Source organism: Nomascus leucogenys, chromosome 10 (genome assembly GCF_006542625.1).
Source record: "Nomascus leucogenys isolate Asia chromosome 10, Asia_NLE_v1, whole genome shotgun sequence".
NCBI lineage: Eukaryota > Metazoa > Chordata > Mammalia > Primates > Hylobatidae > Nomascus > Nomascus leucogenys.
Window position 1 is genome coordinate 30,340,130 of NC_044390.1, and position 23,351 is coordinate 30,363,480.

General features: G+C 34.1%; 1 protein-coding gene across 16 annotated transcripts in view; it reads left to right on the forward strand.

The window, feature by feature from the left end:
- KCNC2 (potassium voltage-gated channel subfamily C member 2) overlaps positions 1-19,997 on the forward strand; it is a 171,717-nt gene extending 151,720 nt beyond the window's left edge. Inside the window, exons 3-6 of one of the 16 annotated variants that reach the window (XM_030819960.1) lie at positions 8,730-9,657; positions 10,059-10,162; positions 11,734-11,859; positions 16,817-19,997. In XM_030819960.1, the coding sequence (XP_030675820.1) occupies positions 8,730-9,657; positions 10,059-10,162; positions 11,734-11,853 (1,152 nt within the window). In that variant the 3' untranslated portion in view covers positions 11,854-11,859; positions 16,817-19,997. Of the gene's footprint in view, positions 1-8,729; positions 9,658-10,058; positions 10,163-11,733; positions 11,899-16,242 lie in introns of all 16 variants that reach the window. The other 15 variants (XM_030819959.1, XM_030819964.1, XM_030819962.1 and 12 more) reach the window with 15 other exon arrangements.
- The last annotated feature ends 3,354 nt before the right edge of the window (positions 19,998-23,351 follow it).

The following is a 23,351-nucleotide window of genomic DNA, read 5'->3' on the forward strand; positions in this document are numbered from 1 at the left end:
ATTGTACTTCCAATTACACAGCCAATCAATCAATCTCTTATAGATTTTAAATATGGTTTCTTTGTTTCTCATAACCAAATTGCAATTTACATAGGATCTTTTAGTGTAAATTTACCTCTGCTCTCTGGGAAGAGTTTGCAAGTACTTGTAAAAGTGATCCTCAGACACAGGAGGAAGGGAGACTCTAGTGTCTGCTACTCATACATCTGAATAGGAACACCTGCTAAAGTGTACCAGAGTGGATTGGAGGTGTTCTGCCTAAGCTAATTAGCCAAGAGGAGCAGATGTCCACTAAACAAAGATCTTAAGGAAGAAAAAGTGCTATAGCTCTAACTTAATATGTAATATGGGGCTTCAATGGAGCTACAGGTGGGTCTAGCTCCCATAGCTGGATGGAACTTGGCTACCTGGGAATTGTATTATGGTTTTAGAAAAAAATTACTGAGCAAGGAGAATATGGACAAAAAGAACAATAATATTTGAGACTGAGGTTTTGGGGACCCTTTGGTTTACAGGTACCTGGACCAACAAAGGTGGTGACTGCAGGGCAGACAGACATTGGTGGCACTATGTAAGATGTGCTTTAACTGCAGTGCCATAGTGCTAAAAGAAACAGACTTTTCTGAATCAGAACATCTCTTTGGCAGGTGTTTGTAAGCTAGTTACCTCCCTTCACGAACTCCATCACTTTCCATTAAGTAAAAACAAATATTTTTGGATAATTTATTTTGGAACATGATTGTTGGCCTCAAGAAAGACATATTGGGACTTATAGCAGATAAGGCTTAATAATGTGACTCTATAACCCTAGATGGTGGTAGAGCAGTTCATATCATCCCAAGACAAATTAATCATTTAAAAATAAATTTATATTAAATATATTAAAGATAAAAATATGAGGGGGAATTTTAAATAATTGGAATTTTGAAATTACAATTCTGGTTTATGTCATGAAATTGCTATATATTGTCAATTATCATTCTTAAGAGTGCAAAGCATAAAATTTTTCTTCAGTGTAATGAAACAATTATAAAAATATTTTTATAAAATATGGTAATTACGTACTTTAAATTTCATCATGAGACTTAAGAAAGCAAAATGATACTATATATTCATAATTGATGACTTTTAATTCTGGTTACCTAATTTTGTACACCGTAATTCACTGTGATAATACCAATAACACATCAAGCCTTTCTTTATGTATCCGGGAAAATTACATTTTTCTGTGAATAGATAGGCTTTGACTCTAAACAAGCAATTACAATTTCAATTAAATCAATCTGTGTCCTCAAAATAAAAATATAGAGGAAGGATTGTATATTTACGTTGGATAAGGATATAAAGAAAACATGGTAGAAGATATTTATCCGGGACCACATATGTCTCAGTGGTCAATAGTAACTTTGGGTTTTTTTTTTATTTTAGGAGTGAATGTTATATTGTTTTATACCTATTTCTATACCAATCTTTATAATATACACATGTTTATGTATAATCTGTACTTAAATATTTATTTATACATAGAAACATTTTATGTGGATATAGATATAAAAATCTATAACATGTGTGATATACACACACATTTATGTATAGACACCTGAAGTTTAATCTTTTTTACTGATTTCCGAACTTAGTTGTGTATGGTGGTTTCATTGAAAGACCAGCTTTCTTCAATCTAATTCAATACCATAAATGTGGTAATGTTTGTGGATCTGTTTTTAAGTGGTAAAACTTGGATAAAGAAAAATTGATTTTATCAGCAGCCTCAGAAGAAACTGAATTAATTCTCAGCTCTGCATGGAACCAGCAGACAGTGGACCCTACTTGTTCCTACTTGATTGGCCTTTAAGGACAGACTTACCAATGAAAGAGATTTTTTTCTCTCTATAGGAACCAGAGTTCTATGAACAACAAACTCTTGTTAATTATGGCAAAATTAGTGTATAAGACATGAATATGCACAAAATTAAGACCATCAGCTAAGTTTATGGTGCTGTAGAAAAGAAGAAAAATTAAAAACTTCCAATTTACAAGTTCTATGGGTTAATAAAATCAACTTAATGGTCATTCAGAATAATCAGGCTTAACCTTCTCTTGGTTATCACTTACTTTGAATTTTGTTTTAAAATTAAACCTAGAATACATGCTTAAAGGTTTTGTAGAGAATTTTAACTTTTCAGACATTTATGGAATGAATTAGGATTTCTCATTAGCAATACCTCTGCTTAATGCCACTCTGACACCCAGCTATAACCACTCCTAAAAATATAGTGTTTCTGTTCATTTGCTTTATTAGTTGTATGTAATGAGAAAAAAATCAGATTACATTCTGCATATTGTTGTTCTGTAGTCATTTTTATTTTATTTTATTTTTTATTATTATACTTTAGGTTTTAGGGTACATGTGCACAATGTGCAGGTTTGTTACATATGTATCCATGTGCCATGCTGTTTTGCTGCACCCATTAACTCGTCATTTAGCATTAGGTATATCTCCTAATGCTGTCCCTCCCCCCTCCCCCCACCCCACAACACTCCCCAGAGTGTGATGTTCCCCTTCCTGTGTCCATGAGTTCTCACTGTTCAATTCCCACCTATGAGTGAGAACATGCGGTGTTTCGTTTTTTGTCCTTGCGATAGTTTACTGAGAATGATGTTTTCCAGTTTCATCCATGTCCCTACAAAGGACACAAACTCATCATTTTTTATGGCTGCATAGTATTCCATGGTGTATGTGTGCCACATTTTCTTAATCCAGTCTATCGTTGTTGGACATTTGTGTTGGTTCCAACTCTTTGCTTTTAACTTAACATGATTCCTTGGAGATCATTCCATATAAGTACATGTTGCAGTATCTAATTCCTTGGAATGCTGTATTACAGACATACCATCAATTCAGAGACAGACATTTTTATTTTTTAATTATAAATAATGCTTCATTGAATATCATTCTATGTGTCTATTCTTGTACTTTAATATACATTTTTTTTACAGTAAATTTCTAAAAGTGGAAATTTTGGATCACAGGATTACATGAACTTCTGATACTTGAACATTTAAAATTCTTGCAATTCTTTAGTTTTTATTTTATTATTTAAGAAAGAAAAGCAACATGAGCATAATAGGAATGAAGTATTCCCATTTGGAAAGATAATGTCCTTAGAATACAAACCAAAAATAATGCAACTTATGTAAAATTATAAAAATGGAAATTCCTTAGTATTATATTTTAGGTAACTTATTTTCATGATTTTCCCATAATGTTAATTTTCAAATATTAAATTATCTCTCTGACTTTCATTTACAAAATAGAGATGAGCCTTATTTTTTTAAAGTTTTTCTTCCTTTATATTTTATAGTATAGGCTGATTTTTGTATTGTAAATAATAGGAAGATGAAGTAACTTTTTTTTTATTATCCTTGAAGTTTTAGGGTACATGTGCACAACGTGCAGGTTAGTTACATATGTGTACATGTGCCATGTTGGTGTGCTGCACCCATTAACTCGTCCTTTGTAGGGACATGGATGAAGCTGGAAACCATCATTCTCAGCAAACTATCACAAGGACAAAAAACCAAACACCGCATGTTCTCACTCATAGGTGGGAATTGAACAATGAGAACCCACGGACACAGGAAGGGGAAGTAACTTTTAAAAGACAGATTCTGCATTGGCTCCAATGGAATTTTTGCATACCAAATCAACAGAATTTTATAATGTATTCTTTTACTAATTTCACAACAGGGACTGAAGACCTACTTCTTGCTTTAAATCACGGTCCTGGGGATAGAATGTTTAAGTCTCTCTGAGCAACTTGTGGATATGTGGAATTATTAACAAAAGTAAGTGAAAATGGCTGCAATATTAGTGATCCTGGGCGAGAGTAGCACAGAGAAAGGACACAGTCTAGTCCACAGTTTTGAAAAAGTGAATACGCACTTGTGAATATGTTATAGAGCTCAATTTCACTCATTTTAATGATAACAAGAAAGAGAAAACGAGGAAAATAAAAATATACCCCACTTTTTATCACTTTCTCTCTGCCTATTATACATACCTAGAAATTCGCTTAAATATTTGCATTGAGGTAGATTGACATGAGACCCTCCACGGAGATCCTGGACTATGAAGACTTCCGACCCATGGTCACTGATTGGAAAAAAATAAGAGTCCTGGCCATTCTCTGCAATTAAATACATGGACATGACTAATGGAGAAAAATGTGCCTACTGATTAGACTCACAAGCCAATATTTTAACAGACTATTTTTATTCTGAAACTGCCTGGAATGAAGCATCAGATCTGTACAATCAGTTGACATGACATACCTTGTCTGGAGAGCTTTCTAACATTTCAATTATTCAATATGCCTAATTTTATTTTTAATTAATGTCTGGAGGAGTGTTTGGTCTTATCACAGGAAAGCGACAGAGAGAGATGGCGGTGTGATTGTCTTCCCCATTTGCTTGCTAGGACACAAGCTCCATTAAGAGAATGAATGGAAGGTGCTATTGGCGACATTTGGACCAATAAACCAGTTCAATTTGCTTTTTAAATTTGGCTTTTTTTTTGCGTCAATATTCATTTTTCATTGTTTGATTTATATTACTTACCTTTTATTCATATCATTTTAATTCCCCCTGGAATGTGGTCTATCTTATTTATTTCCTCATTTATTCTTTCATTAATTCTTCTACCCTTTTATCTATCCTGCCATACTCAGTACTAACGATGGTACAAGGAGCAAGAAATACAAAAAGTGAATGTGATGCCAGTCCAGTCCTTAAAGATTTCTCAGTTCAGTGAAGGAAAAAAGACAAATAAATAAAATCTCTTCCCCTCCATTTCTTTCCTTTTTACTTTCTTTTTCTGAATGTTATTCAGTCTAACCTCATATTTACCCATTTAAGCTCTACTCAGTGAGCCAGAAACAAAAGAAAACATTCTTTATATCCAAAGAGCTTAGAATTAAGTTCAGATAAAGTGCACCAAGTCTTTGCTAACGCAAAGTGTTTGCCTCTGGATAATTCTGAGTCCTCAAAGCCACTGGGTCACCCATTCATTTGATACTTGAAGTAAATTGCTAACAAACTGAGTTCCTCTTCCTTCCATGGGAAACTCTGTACCTTCCCAGTATCTCCAAGAATTTTCATGGGGGCTACATTTCCCCTTATTACCTGTCATTCTTATTTTTATGACTCTTCTGTGTTTCTTATACCTATAACGTATTCCGCCTCCCATGGTTAACTTCTCCCCTCTTTTTGTCCTCTGCTGGCCCATTACCTTCATTCCTTGAAGCAGAATCAACATCAAGCTCATTTTATAAAATAGTCTTTTGCCGAAAGCAAAACAGAAGCAGCATCATCTTAAAATTTAGTATTCTCAAGTTCTGCTACTGGACCTGTGAAGGAATTTCTCATTTGCTGAACATCACACTTTCAGCTCTTCCTCCTTCTCCTTAGAGAACTTTTCCTTTTCCCCTCTTCAGAATTCAACCTCACTTTCCAAATTTCTATTATGTTATTGTCAAGCATACTTTTGTTCTGTCTTAGAATCCTAAGATTATTATCCTAAGATTAGAATCCAGATTATCACTAGCGTTTTTAGCTTTCACAAATAAAAGCACTGCCTCTCTGGCTGTGTGGTTTTTTTTTTTTTTTTAATTGGAGACAGAGTCTGTCTCTGCTGCCCAGGCTTGAGTGTAGTGGCACAATCTTGGCTCACTGCAACCTTTGCCTCCTGGGTTCAAGTGATTCTCCTGCCTCAGTACTTGGGAAAGTAGCTGGGATTACAGGCATGCGCCACCATGCCCAGCTAATTTTTGTATTTTTAGTAGAGACGGGGTTTCACCACATTGGCCAGGATGGTCTTGAACTCCTGACCTCAAGCGACCTGTCCACCTCAGCCTCCCAAAGTGCTGGAATTACAGGCGAGAGTCACCGCACCTGGCCTCTCTGGTTGTTCTTAAAGCAAAATAATCATCTGCCTTTGAGATGAATGTTGTCTTTTTCTCAGAATGCCAAAGTTGTTTTTCAAATATTATTTTATTTTCTTTTTAGAGTAAAAATTTTACTATATATATTTTATATATGTTATATATAATATAAATAATTATTTAATTATATAAATTATGTAATATATATTATAGTAAAATATTACTATAATAGGAAAATAAAAGAATACTTGAAAATGGAATCAACTTTGGTATTACACTGGCAAATTTACAAAGTACTTAAAAGCTAAAGATATACAGAATTATAAAAATAGCAAAGTAGAATAATACAAATACAAAATCATGATGTGGTTCTTTAAATATTGCCAATAAAAATTTGATAAATACAAGTGCCAAACAACTTACATAAACAAGCGGTTTTCAAAGTTTTGTGTCTTAGAACTGTTTATGTTTATAGGCTGTTCACATGTTTTATTTATGCACAAGTATTTGCATAGAAACCAAAATTTTGTCAAAATACACACAAATACACACACACACACACACATCTCATTACTAAGGAGGTCGTGAGCTATAAATGCTTTAGGAAGATTCTTCTGGGTGTGTAAATGCCTGAAATGCTTTAGTCTAAGGTAGGGATGTTGAAGAGTGTAGTCGAGGGGTGGGAGTTAGTAGGTACATATTGGTAGGACTCTAATGACAAAAGATTTTAGGTGGAATAAGAAATAAACATGACTCCTAAATCTATAGATGAAATTGGGATTAGATTAAGAAGTAATTTATGAATAGAAGATAACTGATTCTTCCTCTGAAAGGTTATCTTTTAATGTGTACATAGGATCTTAATGATACCAAGTGTTATGACAAATGATTGATTAAAAAAGAATAGTACATTTACTTGTACAAAGGGAAAACTGAATGACAAAAGAATGTTATTATCTCATAAAACGTCTGGGAAAGCTAATGGTCAGACCACCTTGCCAAAACTTACAGCAGTTGGAAAATGTGCATGAGAGAGCAAGTCAAAGCCATGAAAATGCCCTGCCTTAGAATACTATACAGCTGATGTACTAACTGGCACAGTGTAGAAGTTCCGTAATTTGAGGTGGTTCTTTAAGGCAGATAGCTACAGTTCTAAGATATTTTAGTCCTTCTGTATACCCCTTACATTTTGGTGGATTAAAACCCAACCAGGTAAAAAGGGAGGTGGTTTCAATCTCTTCTTGAACTGTCTCAGCTCTTCCCAATGGCATGCTTGAGGACTAGATACTGGGGGCAACTTTGGATTTTGGATACACTCTATTATTTTCTTTTTTTTTTTTTAAGTTTCCAGCTATAGGTTTATTTTTTTAAATTTTTTTATTATTATTATTATACTTTAGGTTTTAGGGTACATGTGCACAATGTGCAGGTTTGTTACATATGTATCCATGTGCCATGTTGATTTCCTGCACCCATTAACTCGTCATTTAGCATTACTCTATTATTTTCAAGTAAGAACCTCCCTCTGCTTGACTGACAACTTCCTTCTCCTGAATGACTCTTTTGTTTAGACATTTAAGGAAGAACCTATTGGTGTTCATTTAGCATGCTAAACCTGAGTGTTATCACAGATTACTAGTGATCTCTAGCACTGCTGACTATAACAGTGCCATTCATTCAAACAGCTGGATTTCAAGTTTTCAGATCTTTAATATTAAGAAGTATGTGATCCCAGCATAAATAAATGGTTTTCAGCACATTTGTATTCTGCATTTGAGAGTTTGGTAAGTGAGGGGAACAGAATCTGGAGCTAAATTTGTCAGGTTAGTGACTCAGGCTTATCATTTTGTAGTTTATGACCATGGAAAAGTAGCTTAAACTTTTTGTCCTGATATCCCTGAACTGTAAAATGCAGTAGGAGTAGTGCTGTTATGAGGATTGATGTGAGTTAATGATGCAAATTACTTTCAACAGTATATGGTACTACTAAGAACTATATGAGTGCTTTTTTTATTATTCTGTATTGGTAGGTGTGTGTGTGTAGTCATATATTATTGGCTGAAGAAATGAATTGAATTTAAGAAAACTCTTTCAACTTTATAGTATGTTACTCTAACACTTTGAGATCCATTTTCAAGAGAGGAAGACATTTTCATTTAAATTGCTCCTTTACTGGGTTTTTCTCCTTTCAGTCTTATTTATTCTTCTTCTCTGAATTTGCACTTTTGGACGAGTCTCCACCTGAAGTTGATGTAATTTACACGGCAGCACATATTGCAAAGATTTTTTTTCATGCTGATACCATATGATATCCAGAACATTTTATATATTAATACAAATCTACAGTTAAATTTGGGTAGCTTCCAAATTTCTATCAGTGTGTCATGCACCTTATATTTAAAGGTTTAAAACTTGATCATATGCATAAAGATTTCTAGGATCGTAAGTGGTCATCAAAATTTCTCTTTTGTTTTGTTGTGTTTTCATTTGCAATTCCTTTACAGTGATTTTCATGTTCTCTTTACAGGTTATATTTTCCTACACAAAAAACTCAATAAATTATTTTCCAACATAAAGCAAAACTTAAAACAGAACCTGAAATAGATTACCTGTGTACTCTAATTAATGTTACATACATGTATCTTCTTTTTCTTAGGTCATATCCAAGTGAAACCTCTAAATATGCTGTTATTCTTTTTTATTTACAGGGATTGTTGCTTTTAGATTTGAATCAATGTATATTATGATTCAGATCACTGTGGGTTTTTTTTATTTCTTTTTCTTCTGCAGTTCATTGCTTTTGCTTCTTTATTCTTCATCCTGGTTTCAATTACAACTTTTTGCCTGGAAACACATGAAGCTTTCAATATTGTTAAAAACAAGACAGAACCAGTCATCAATGGCACAAGTGTTGTTCTGCAGTATGAAATTGAAACGGATCCTGCCTTGACGTATGTAGAAGGAGTGTGTGTGGTGTGGTTTACTTTTGAATTTTTAGTCCGTATTGTTTTTTCACCCAATAAACTTGAATTCATCAAAAATCTCTTGAATATCATTGACTTTGTGGCCATCCTACCTTTCTACTTAGAGGTGGGACTCAGTGGGCTGTCATCCAAAGCTGCTAAAGATGTACTTGGCTTCCTCAGGGTTGTAAGGTTTGTGAGGATCCTGAGAATTTTCAAGCTCACCCGCCATTTTGTAGGTCTGAGGGTGCTTGGACATACTCTTCGAGCTAGTACTAATGAATTTTTGCTGCTGATAATTTTCCTGGCTCTAGGAGTTTTGATATTTGCTACCATGATCTACTATGCCGAGAGAGTGGGAGCTCAACCTAACGACCCTTCAGCTAGTGAGCACACACAGTTCAAAAACATTCCCATTGGGTTCTGGTGGGCTGTAGTGACCATGACTACCCTGGGTTATGGGGATATGTACCCCCAAACATGGTCAGGCATGCTGGTGGGAGCCCTGTGTGCTCTGGCTGGAGTGCTGACAATAGCCATGCCAGTGCCTGTCATTGTCAACAATTTTGGAATGTACTACTCCTTGGCAATGGCAAAGCAGAAACTTCCAAGGAAAAGAAAGAAGCACATCCCTCCTGCTCCTCAGGCAAGCTCACCTACTTTTTGCAAGACAGAATTAAATATGGCCTGCAATAGTACACAGAGTGACACGTGTCTGGGCAAAGACAATCGACTTCTGGAACATAACAGATCAGGTAAGGCAGGACTTCAAATGCATGTTATTAAATACTTTATAGACCAGTATGTTCCTTAGGCAGAAGGCAGTCATTCTCTTTTCCTGCAAATGTTCATGAGTTTTCAGCCCTAACCCCTTCACGAAATGTGTGTTTGTGTCAGGCTTATAGATAGCTAGACTGTAGCATTTTCTAAATGAACCCCAAGTAGAAGACTGCATAGCTGGTCTATAGAGTTTTCCTGCTTTAGTGGGAATGCCCTTTGCTGATGGTGCCAATATTTTCTTTTGCCTGTTTGTTGCTTTTGTGCCAATGTTTCTTTGTTTCCCTGCACGATGTGATGGTATGATATTGGCCATTTTTCATCTTTCATCCTCAAAATGTTGATTTCCATATCGTTTGGCTTGGTGTGTTTGTCTCAGTTTTACCTCTGCCACATGGTGCCATGCATCTCAACCTAATTCACAAGAAGCAGTTATTTAAGAAGAATGGATGCTTACATTTCAAAGGCCTAAACTCCAAACAGGTGATATGGAAGATAACCTTTTTGATAACAAAGCTCTTCCCTAGTAATATCCTGGAGGGTTGATTAAATTTTCATTGTTCTTAAATTAAGTAGGGCATCTCATTATAACCCCTTTGATGAGGGTCCATGCCATGTAATATAATTAACCCACCATTTTTCAGGGAATAGATGATCTGCTTTGGCCACTCAATGGCAAAGCTGAATTTCTCAGTGGAATTCCTTTTTAGGCACAATGGATTGGGTTCTGCTCTCTCTCAGAACTGAATTTTGAATGATTTACTGCTTGAGATTAGCTGAATCTCTGCTCCTCCCCATTGCTATAGACAATGTAGAGTTGATCGACTAGAAATTGACATTCAACTGCCGAAGTAATAGTAGTGTCACCTCTTGTCTACTGTCTGGTACCGGTAAAATATTTTGCAGATTAAACAATTTAATTAGCTTTTACTCTACTAGGAAAATTTAGGGTTTATTGATTCCCCATAACTTAGATACATTTCATTTCATTTTTTCTTACAGAAAAATGACTTATGACGATTTTTATGTGAATAATTTTGCATAATTTAGAAGTAACATCAACTAACAAAGCAAACAAACTAAGAAAAAGGGAGGCATCATTTACATAGGTCCCTCCTTAGCTTCTAGAAATTTTAATGAGGTAAATGGAAAAAACAATGTGGCTGGAGCTGAAGTCTGTAAGTGTTTATAAGTTTCATTCACAGTCCTTATGCTTATTTAGTGGATTGCTATGCAAATTCTGCTAATATATATCTAACAACTGTTAAGAACGTATTTATGAAAGGTAGAGTTTAGTTTGTGTTGCTGCTGTCATCAAACTATTCTGAAGTATCTATGCAGAGCCCTTAAGAAGGGCATGGGAAAAGAGGACACACTATCATCTCAGGTAAACATTGAAATAACAAGCTAGTATCTAGGCCAATAGGATGTGAAAGCCTTTGGCAAGGATACAGAAGTAAACAGATATTTATTTCAAGGACATTTGGAGAAGTTGGCCTTGTTCCACTGCATGCTGAAAAATATTTTGCCACTTCAAAATTGACTACCTGGACATGGAGTTTGTGTGCTTTGGAGTAATTTTTATTAAGAGCTTTGGACACAATGCTTTCAGAAATTAATAAAAGCATGTATCTTAAATAACCACAAAGACAAAGTTTACTTAAGATATTTTCTTAAATAGGTTCCATTTTTAATTATTCCTATTCAGAGTAAATAGATAACTTCAAAAATTGTAAGACAATAATCCACGTGCTTCTTCATTTTCACATTTATTTTGAGTTCATATTAGTTGTATGAAAGGCAATTTCCTATTAGATAAAATCCAAAATGGAATTAAAATCTCCCAAAGAACACTTCTATTCTTTTCAATACATTTCCATTTTGCTCCATGTAATTTTTCGTGAAGAGTGATAAAAATTCTTTTTCTTATTGTGATGTGATTCTTGTGTTTTGTATATCGAGTGACTGGACTACCGGCATTCTGTGTAAACTCTTTGTACTGTCTCATTTCCTCATTCATCACTGTCTGTCAATGGGCATGGTGCTGTGACCAGTGTTATCAGGTGACGACAGTACAGGAAGTGAGCCGCCACTATCACCCCCAGAAAGGCTCCCCATCAGACGCTCTAGTACCAGAGACAAAAACAGAAGAGGGGAAACATGTTTCCTACTGACGACAGGTGATTACACGTGTGCTTCTGATGGAGGGATCAGGAAAGGTAGGCATGCATTTAATCAGATCATAACAGGTGACTTAGCAATAAACTGTTGGAAATACGTGGAGTAATGTAAAATGCTCATTCATCATTTTCTAGGAAAGACTGCGTGCAGTGCTCTTTTCCTCTCTCCATTACATCTTCTCTCCTTAGAAACTTGTTAAAATACATAATAACCTATGTGATCGTCATATCTGAAAGACATCTCATTGTTTTTTCTCTCTTCTTTGGTTTGCCATTTGTCTATGGGCAGAATTGGAATGGAATATGTAAATATTAAATCACTTATCCAATTACTTTAATATAATATACTCAGCAGTCATTAAAAGTTATCTTTTTTCACTGCAAAAAATGAAACTCACTAATTGCTCTGTGCACATATTTGATGAGTAATTCATGACTATAAAACAATTTTGTTTTTTTTTTCTCAAAGTAAAGCATTAAACATTCTCTAATGTCTCTAATCCAGTACATGGGTAGTTTTTGCCAGTGGTTTATCTGAGGGTCTCAAGGTTGCAAAGGCCCATGATCCTCAGTCATATGGAACAGTATGTCTAATCACTTCAAAGCCTACTTGTGTACTCACAAAATGCACTTACAGAATTTTTCTTCAGGACCAATAATAAAAAAATCCGTTTATTACTATTTTTCAACAGACATGAACTGTGCCTGACACCTAGAAGATAATAAATCTTGGTTGAATGAATAAAAATTGTGGGGCGAGCATCTTTGGTAAAGAGTATGACAGAATACTGAAGCTCCCACTTATCATGTGGGTCCTTTTTCTTTGATTGTACCACTGTCTAAACTATTCCCTAAAAGGTTTTTTATTCCCTTTTGGTAAACTTTGCAACCTTAGGACAATTGGGATCTTTTCCTCCCCTTTAAGAATAGTCTCATGACGATTATAACCCACTTTTGTCAAAAGTGGTATGCTTTATTATTAGCTTCTACTTTGACAATTCCAGTTGCTTTACTGCCACAGTTATTTTTCCTCTGTTCGTTGACAGAATAGGGAAATAACTTTAATAATGTCTTATGGTAATTGACTGAATTAGAATAAAAATCCACTTTAAAACTTTCATATTAGCACAACTGCATTTAGATAATACTGTGCTTGGTTGTTATTCATTGGAGTTTCTCTCTATTGAATTATTTACCATTTTAAGGCTCAAATATTTATTTTGTGATTCCTTTTTCTTTGAAATATTTTATTGCCCATGTTGTACTTCTCTTCATTTCTTTTGATCACTTTAGATTTTTCTTCTCTGCTTCTATGTCTTTGAGACTTAAAAGAGAAGACAAAAGACTCTTGTTCCTTTCATGAGTAATATTTTAAATACCTCTCCATTCCAATTACTTCCATTGTTTGCATCTATTTCTTGCACCAAAATGTATTTCAATCCTTTCAATAGATTTATTTGGTTGTTTACTGTTTTACATTAAATATGTGCTAGAAAAATCTTTAAATATATTTTGAAGAGAGTGAATACATTATCATAGTATTTGAGCAAAATATACGTACATACGTTAAATAATAATCATCATATCAAAATAATATTTTATATAGAACATGCTGTTCTAAATGCATTGAATAACTTAAATCACTATATGCAATGTATATACATGTTAAATTTACATACATTTTTAAGCAGCATTCAATAAGATTATCACATGCAATATTTATACTAAGATTATGTGTTTAAAGAACTCTAGAATGTTTTTCTTCTATGTTAGACAATATTTTGAGTTTTAAACTGTCAAAGAAAATCACGAATAAGAAAAAGCTTTGCAAATTATAAGTCACTATCTAAATACAAAGTTTTACTATAAAATTGCAAAGTTTTGCAAGCAAAGCAATTAATAAGATATTTAGTTTGCATGGAAAATTTATACATGCAATCTTATTTCACAAATATAAATTCTTTTTTTTATCAGTGAGAACATCTTTGAAAATTTATTCATGAGTTTTTTATTGTTTGTCATTTCTTATCATAATCAACTCTTTTTTATTCTTGCTTAAGTAGTTCATAGCTGTATGTTTTTTCCTACTAAGCATGGTAGTACTTCTGGCTAACTTCACTTAATCATTTCAGTTGGTTATCTTATCTATCACAAATTTATTCATTTCTTCTCCTGTTTCCCTTTATGTAGGTTATAGACTTCTGCTGTTATTTCTATTCATTTATTTTCTATATAATTCTTTCATTTATCCCTCAAGTTGGTTTCTCTGCTGATTTGATTTTAATATTTAAAAATTCTCTCTATAAGTGAAAATAAATTACTGGATTCCCACTGAATTTTCTTCTAGCTAAAAATATGAATGTAATTGGGCATATATTAAGAAAACTTTAAGGATTCTCTAAAAGAGTAAACTCTCAATACTTAGAATGCATGTTTGTTGTTTTAAGAAAGCATATTACATAAACTAAAACATGCTCGTGAATAGCACATGGGTAGGTAGTTTCAGTATTGCCACAAATAAGCACATGCTCTTAAGAATTATTTGAAATGAATGCTGTATATCTAGATGTTAGTTCAAAATAAGGTCAATAGTGTTTACTCTTATGAATTATATTTTCAGCTATTCGAGTGAAACCTTGATTAAGCAACATTTTATCAAATTTTCTAATCATAAATGAACATGTAGAATAAAGAAAAAATATGTATATGAATAATATATAATTTTACTAATAAATACTTGTTACTAAATTAGAAAGGAAGCCTTTTCAAATAGGCACTGAAATTATAGTCATTAAAAATATAGGACCTATAAACAGAATAGAATATTTATAGTAAAACTATAATTCAGAAAGATAACATTTAGAATGGCAACCAAGTTTTATATGTTACTGACATGAACACTATAAAACTGCCAAAGAGAATTTTACCTTTCTGGGGGTCTTGTAGGAGCAAGGAGATTGTAGAGAACAGAGTTGTAAATCTGTATGATGATGTATAATTATTAACAGCCCATTTAGTTCATGCATATTCACCACTTTGCCTTTAATCAAAGCCAATCAACGTTTATCATCTAGTTTACATTTTTAGGTTATACAGTCAACTTCGATGGCATAGGATAATTTTTTTCTACAATTCCCAAAGTTATATTTTCAGTCACTTTTCAGAAGAGCAGTAATAACTAACCCTCTGTGCATGTGAAAATTTCTATTTAGGGACCAATTACTTGCAATTCTTAAATATTATTTCAGATATCCTCCTACTAACTATTCCATCATTCACCAACATAAAATGAAATATATACCACCTCCCATGTTTTATAGCTCAGAATACTAAAAAAACACTGGCAGATAATGATTTAATTAGCAGAGACTATGTGCTAGAGAACATTTATCATAGCTAATGGATGACATAAATTTCTATCTACAAAATCTCTAAGAAAGCAACTAGTCTGCTGAAAGTTAATGTGTGTGCATTTTGTGAGGGGAGGGGAATGTTCATCATTTTCTTTTCTTATCCAGTCCAGCTTCACCCCGTAAGAGAGCTTTACCCCATAAGAGAGCTGTTACTGCAATCCACACCTATGTCTGTCTTGGCTTCTCATGCATAAAATAATTGGATACGTCCCTTTTTCTCTTCCAATGGAAAGAGGAAAGCTATCCATGGCTTCTTCTCTGGAAGTTCCATGAAAAGATTGAATTAAAGATGAATAGCTGAAAGGTACATAAAGAAAAACAATGGACCCATTTTTTTTTTCTCACACACTCACCAAGTACACCCAGGTCTGACTAGAACCCAAAAACTAAGTCATATAGTGTAAGGGAGACAAATAGTCCACTAGAATTGTATCTACTTGCTCAATTTTGATTGCCAAAAAAGAATTTCATTTTCCTGTTCTATAACAATTTTTCAAGAAGTTGTCAGAACATTCATCTCCAAAGCTTTGTAATATGACTACTTTTTTAGTTAATAGTTTAATAGTTGCCTTGCTTTAAGACATTTCACTTCAAAATTTATGCTAGGTGCTTTCTACCTCGTTTAACTGCCTCTAATATTTTGTAATAAAAAATACTACAATATACAAATATTTCCAAAGGTGACCTTGATAGGGTTGCTTAAGTAGCTAACGAATAAGACTAAAGTTTATGAGAGCATCTTTTATTCTGTAAGTTCGTGCCTATCATGAACAAAAGATCAAGGTGTGATATAATAGAAAGAAAAGATGAATTAACACCAAATTATTCTCAATTCCTGGGTGGGAAGGTCGGGGGTGGAAATCAGCTGAAAACATCATATAATCAAATTCAAACTTATTTCACTGAAATAATGACTTAATTTATATTTCATTCATTTTCTTTTTTTTTTCCTTTACTTTTCTTACCCAAGGAATTAGAAATGGGCATTCCATCCTACATCACCTGGATAATGGCACCAAATGCCATTATTTAAGAATCATCTTTTAACCCTATAAAGCTGGAAGATTAAATATGCTGGAAAAAGAGTTGTCCATTTAAACTTAAGTATGCTTTATTGGCTTAGGAAATAAAAAATGAAAAGAGAAAAAGTAGCCTACTTATTTCTCTTTTTTTTCAAGAACACATTCTGAAATTTAAAAATATTAGTCAAGCTTATATCTTACTTAAGTTGCTTTGCCTAATTCTTAAATGAGTTCTAGTATTCTATATGCCAAAATTACATTAATGCTAACTATAATCTGGGAAAAAAATAGATTTTGAAGTATTGTAACCATAATTTGTGATGGCTGGTTTAATCTTTTCAAAATGGCAACTACAATGAGCTTCATTTTTTTAGAGTTATAAATTGTCTCAATATTAAATTCTTTGTAAACAAATTCTTCTTTGAGCTTGAAAGTAGCACTTTTGATTGCCCTGCATGGTATTATTTGTCTGTCTATATTCTGGTTGATTTCAACTGATGTCTGTGCATTTTTTCATAAAAGGATATGAAAAATCCCGAAGCTTAAACAACATAGCGGGCTTGGCAGGCAATGCTCTGAGGCTCTCTCCAGTAACATCACCCTACAACTCTCCTTGTCCTCTGAGGCGCTCTCGATCTCCCATCCCATCTATCTTGTAAACCAAACAACCAAACTGCATCAGTCGGCTAAATTGTATTAATTCAAGTACTGTTTACCCCATAATGGAAATAATTAAATGTAGAGTTACTCCAGGCTCCATTAATACAGTATAAATCTTGCATGATACTACAATTTGAAGTCAGAAATGCCACTTGGGTAGCTAATGAATCTTACCCAGGCTTTAAAGATTGTCTAAAGTAGTGCTAAGATTTCTCCTATTAATTGCCCTGATCTCCTTTTGCAATAAAATGACAGATAGTGTCAGATATTGACCAGTGCACTAATAGATAAACATATCTTCAGGGAGATATATTTAAAACAGTGTGCTTCCAAATGCCAACCACTTCATTGGAACTTTATTTCTTGTGACTGTAAATCATTCTGAAGATGTCTGGGATCCTATCTTGATTGCACACAACATGACTTGTGTCAGCTCATTTGCATGGACCATCTTGTCTCTATCACCTGAAAGCAATGTTGCAGAGTTCGGGGACTGTGGATAGCTCAGGATATGTGTACTTGCATCGAACCATCCTGCTGATATGAAAGCATTGGTCGACTGTTCTGCATGTTGAATTGTGGGGCAGGGAGGGCACTTTTCTCCTTGACATTTTTTTCTTATTATTTGAAAGAAATATATGTTTTAAATAGTTTAATTTCTTGTTTGATTTACTTTTCTTCAAAAATGCTGTATTGGAGTTCTGAATGTCTCTGGTTGTTTGCACACAGATAACAGCAAAGAGGTTGTCATTACTGGTTACACGCAAGCCGAGGCCAGATCTCTTACTTAATGACTTGGGGAAGGCACAAAACATGAGAGAAAGGTAACTGCCAGCCAGGCTTGCATTGTTTAGCCAGAAATTGCTGCTTGGTTCTAGACTCTTTAAAAAAAAAAAAAAAAAAAAAAAAAAAAAAACAGGGTTTGTCATCATTTTCAGAGGCAGAGTGCCAAATATCACCCAAAGCTCTTGTGTCTTTTTTTTAACCCCCTTATTTTATTTTTATTCATTAATTTTTTGTGCAAACATCAAATGTCACTGGTGTTCACAGAAGGCTTTTTTGACTAGGCTTAAATTCCTGAATCAAAAGATTAATCAGATTTTCAGGCAGAGTTTAATCAGGTGCTTTGTCCTGTATGTTGTTCTTGTCTGTCTGTCTTAGCTCCCTGTCTTTCCTGTATATACCATCTGTCTCCATGAAGCACAGAAATGCCTCTGTAAGATGTTTATGATTTTAATATTGACTCCTTCTAACCCCGACTCCATACCTTTTTTTGCTATTTGGAGCAGCCTCTCTGCTTTGTATATAAATTAATGATGCCCTGTAGACTGCCTAAGTTAATCGGCACTATGAATCTTTTTGATAAGCAGGGTTTAAGCAGCAATTTCACCATTGCACTTGGTTGCCTGCTGCAGTGTCAGTTTCTACTACCTAGCAACCAGCATTCATTACTACACTCCAACAAAATCCTTAGGGAGTCATATTCAGTCTGAGTGGAAGAAAGTCTATTTATGCATTCCTATGAATTCAACAGCAATAGTGTGTCTCATGTATTGAGCATGTGAGGGAAGAAAAAGGCCGTAAAATAAATAGAGGGATAAATAATATTACTAAGGCATTTGGGATCCTTGAGACTGCTGATTAATTCCTATTTCTCATGTTTATTTTTTGTTAGGAAGACAATTGTCACTTTTATTATTGGCCACGAAACATGTATTACTCTATATCCCCAAGTCCTAGAGCATGACCTGCATGTTGGAGATGTACAGCAATGTATTTATCCAGACATACATATATGACATTTAGAGATACAGTGATTCTTTTGATAACACCACACATAGAACATTATAATTACACACAAATTTATGGTAAAAGAATTAATATGTTGTCTGGTGCTGCTGTTATTGACTACAGTGTTGTACAGAATTTATCATGGATTATTGACTGCTGAGAAAGGGACAGTGGAATTTAGCCATACCAAGGACTATACTGGAAACAGACTTCTGCTGCTGAATGTGCCCTGATGTGACCAGGTTGCACTTGGAAGAGATCCTCACGTCTTCATGAGGCACTTAAAGCTTATAAAAGAACTGTGGCTGGAACTCATCTGGTGCTCCCCCTGAGAGTGCTCTGCTTGTAGACTGGCCAGTGTCCATGAAACAACTGTAAATACCAACATGTGTGCATGGGTCAACAGTCTTGGCCATTTCTCATCAAAAGAAGCCAAATTCATGATCAACATCTCTGAAGTTTCAAGTAAGGCCCACACTTCTTTGAATTACTCTTCACGGGCCCACATTAGGTTGTGCTGTGAATTACTTAAGGCAGTGATACTGATGTAGTATAGTTCTGTCTTAATTTCCCTTATTTCTACTTTGTTGGTTGAATCTATGAAATTGATTGTATCATTTTCTTATAAATTACTGATGTAATCAGCTTGTCAATTATGTTGTGAAATTGTTAGTATTCATTTATCAAAAATGACCTATGTTTAGTCACATATTTGTTTAATTCTGGGAAATTGTTATAGCTTAAATGAAACTCACCAATATTATTCATAGTTTAAGTCTTTTATCATTATTACCTCAATTATAAATATTATGAAAACATAATTCTGGCAATGAGAATATTTTTTTATTCAATGATCAAGAAGCAATGTCAGTATATAGTAGAATATCAATTAAATTATATCCTAAAATGTATATTTTGCATAAAAGAGATATTCTTTAATCAATTACTTTTTTGTGAGTTTTGTGGCAAATGAAGCTTGTACGTGTCTTTAAAACTGTTGTAGACGAAACTGTATAAGATTTTTACATCTTGCTTAATCAATATTTCCAGAGTCTATTAGTTCCCCTGGGATTCTGAATATAACATATAGCCTATTATAAACCCCTGTATCGTGGACCTTTTGTGAACATTTCAAGGCGCATGCACAACCTTGATGATAACCAGTGCAAATGTAACTAACTGAAATGAAGAATAAAAGGCAAATGAGCTGGGGATAAACTTGAATCTTATCTGATTAAATTACTCAAATTATTTTCTTGGCTCTCTTCTTTGTGGTGCAGTTTTCGACAGACTTTACTATTTTCATGTTTTATGGTATCATACCAGACTCTTGTATGAAATGAAGAATTTGGGATAAAAGGATTTAAAAACATACACAGCTCTAACTGTCATTCAAGTGTTAGGCAAATAGCCAGTGTATTCTTCTTCTTTCATCTGCCTATATTTCTCTCATAATTCTGAGATTTTAAAATTATTAAGTATTATGGTATCTGACATTTATAAAGCATTTATGATTAGTTCTGAAATTTTCTTTTTTCCTATAGAGATGGGGGTCTTGCTATGTTGCCTAGGCTGTTCTCGAACTCCTGGCCTCAAGTAATTCTCCTGCCTCAGCCTCCCAAAGTGCTGAATTTTTATTTATGTTTTCCAAGTTAATCATTACAGCAATTCTAGAGGCAGATAATTTTGTTTTCATTTTACGGGTGATAAAGTTAAGGATGAGAGAGGCAGAACTGTTCATTTACATTTTTGCCACAGATAATGTTCCCTGTCATACTTTTTTGTGGATTAAATATTTACTAGGCCTCTAGTTGTAAATGCCCTACCAAAGATGGCTTCTGTCTCACCTTTGGGTAACAGACCTCTCTTTCAGAAGCACACCATACATAGTTGGACTTCCATTTATATTTTGGGAATACATATAAGTTTGCCCTATAAAATTCTATGTCACCATCCAGGGGTAGGAGAGGGGTGAGATAAAAGAAAAAAATACTGGAGAATTCAACGCTTTTGACTAAGCAAAGCAAAATCTTTTCTATATCTTTTCTGTGCCTAAAAATGTTCCATGTTGACTATTAAGAGACTATTAAGAAACAGCTCAGAAAAGGGAATCTGTCCAAATATAATTACTATTAAAATATTTTTAATGATGTCAGGATGTTGGATTTACTGTAAAAAGGAAAAATGTGTAGGAAGAGGAAATAATGCATTGTAATAGATAATAATTGCCATCAAATTTTGATTAAAAAATCAGGATTAAAAAGTCATGAATGAAAAGTTAAGACATTCATTTTATCTTTGAAATAAATCACTAGACATACTAATAGAATAGCAAAAGTGAACTTATCTTAGACAATGAATATTGTCAAGCTATAATGAATATTAATAAGCTACATTACAAAGCAGAGACTTCAGAGGATTTATGACATGCTTGAAGACATTTAGAGCTAAATGAATCTATTAAATTATGGAAATCCATAGAAGTTTCAGATGATTATAATATGTAGTTAAATTTTTTTCTTACTGAAAAAATTCTTTCTTCCACCCAATTTCCACTGCCAAAATTTAATTAATTGTTTAAATGCCTAAACATTATTAAACTATAGACATATGCTAATGTTCTGTAATGTGAGCTCAGTGTCATTAATATTGATTTTAAATTTTTCTAATTCCCTGTTCTTCGCCAAACTTTGTTCAGAGGATATGATATGTTTCACTATTCTCTGAAAATTAAATAATTTGATAGAATTAATATTACAAGATTGATTTTGTTATCACACTGTCATGTCAAAGTGACCAACGACTGAATATGCAATTTGAATACTAAGATCGTCAAAGGATGTGGTCACCACCGTTGTGAATCTCAGATAACCTAACATTCATTTGTTTAAAAAGTATTTTATTTATTAAAGAAGTTTTAGCCTCGCAGGAAAATTCAGCAGATTTTCATGTAGCTCTGCCCCCGTACATGCACAACTTCCCCCACTGTGGACATTTGACACTACAGGGGTGCATCCGTTACAGTCGAAGTGCCTATAACTACACTGACTCATCATTAATACCCAAAGTCCATAGTTTACGTTAGAGTTCACTATAGGTACTCTACATTCTACGGGTATTGAGAAACGTATAATGACACGCATCCACCATTGTAGTATCATGTAGAATAGTTTACCCTAAAAATCCTCTGTGTCAATCCAATTCATCCTTTCTTCCCCTTAATTTCAGCGGGGGCCGGGGGGGATCTTTTTACTGTCTCCATAGTTTTGCCTTTTCCAGAATGTCATATAGTTGGAATCATACGGTATGTATTTTTTTTTTCCAGATTGGTTTATTTTACTTAGTAATACACATTTAGGGTTTTTCCATGTCTTTTCATGACTTGATAGCTCGTTTATTTTTAGCACTGTATAATAATTTCATTCTCTGGACATACCACAGCTTATCCATTCACCTACTGGTTGTTGTATTCATCAGGGTTTTTCAGAGAAAAAGAACTCAGAGAATGAAAATACAACCACCCACCCCCCACCCCCCACATCCCCACATCCCCACATCCCCACACACAATTATATAAAGAGATTTATTATAAGGGATTGGCTCATGTGATTATGGAGGCTGAGAAGTACCATAATCATAATTTGCTATCCACAAGCTAGGGACCCGGGACAACCAGTGATATAATTTCAGTCTGAATTTGAAGGCCTGAGAATCAGGAGAACTGATGGTGTAAATTCCCATTCAAATCCAAAGGCCTGAGAGGAAGTAGTACTTATGTAAGTCTCAGTCCAAGAACAGAAGACTGACATGCCAGGTCAAACAGCCAGGCAGAGAGAGCGGAATCTTTCCTTCTCCTCTACTTTTTTGTTCTATTCAGACACTCAGATTGGATTTTGCCCACCCACATTGGGAAAGGCAATCTGCTTTACTCAGTCCATTGATTCAATTTCTAATTTCTTCCAGAAACACTCTCAGAGACACACTCAGAAATATTGTTTAACTAGATGTCTGTCCTAGTCAACTTGATGCATAAAATTAACATCACAAGTCCATTCCTTGTCAACTTGGCACTCTTGGCACTTCCAAAGCAGCTCCTTAAACCATAATCTCCAACTAAAGACAAGAATGAGGTCAAAATTCTGTCTAACGTAATACAACTATCGTGTTTTTGTCCAAAAGTGTACTAAACCAGAAGAGACGATAAATACCTCGAGTGATGATTACTCTTCTCTTTAATATCCTATAACTTAAAAATTCTGATATAAAATTAATAGTACTTAAATACCACAACATAAAGTCAAAACATGTCATGTTGCATGATAAAGAAATGAGAGAAAAGAAAACAAAGATTTATATATATATATATATATATATATACATACAATGTATACATAACAAAATAAGGAGCAAATACTCATGGCAATTACAATTCTGAAATTGACCACATAGCCATAGCTGGTATTTACGACTACCTTCTTCCATCACCCATTCTGTATTCCTTTTACCTTCAGCAAGCACCTCAGCTGGTTTACTTGGTGGGGTTACCCAAACTTTCTGAACTGGGTTGTTGTAGTTTTCCATTGACCTTAATCACTGGATATGGTAA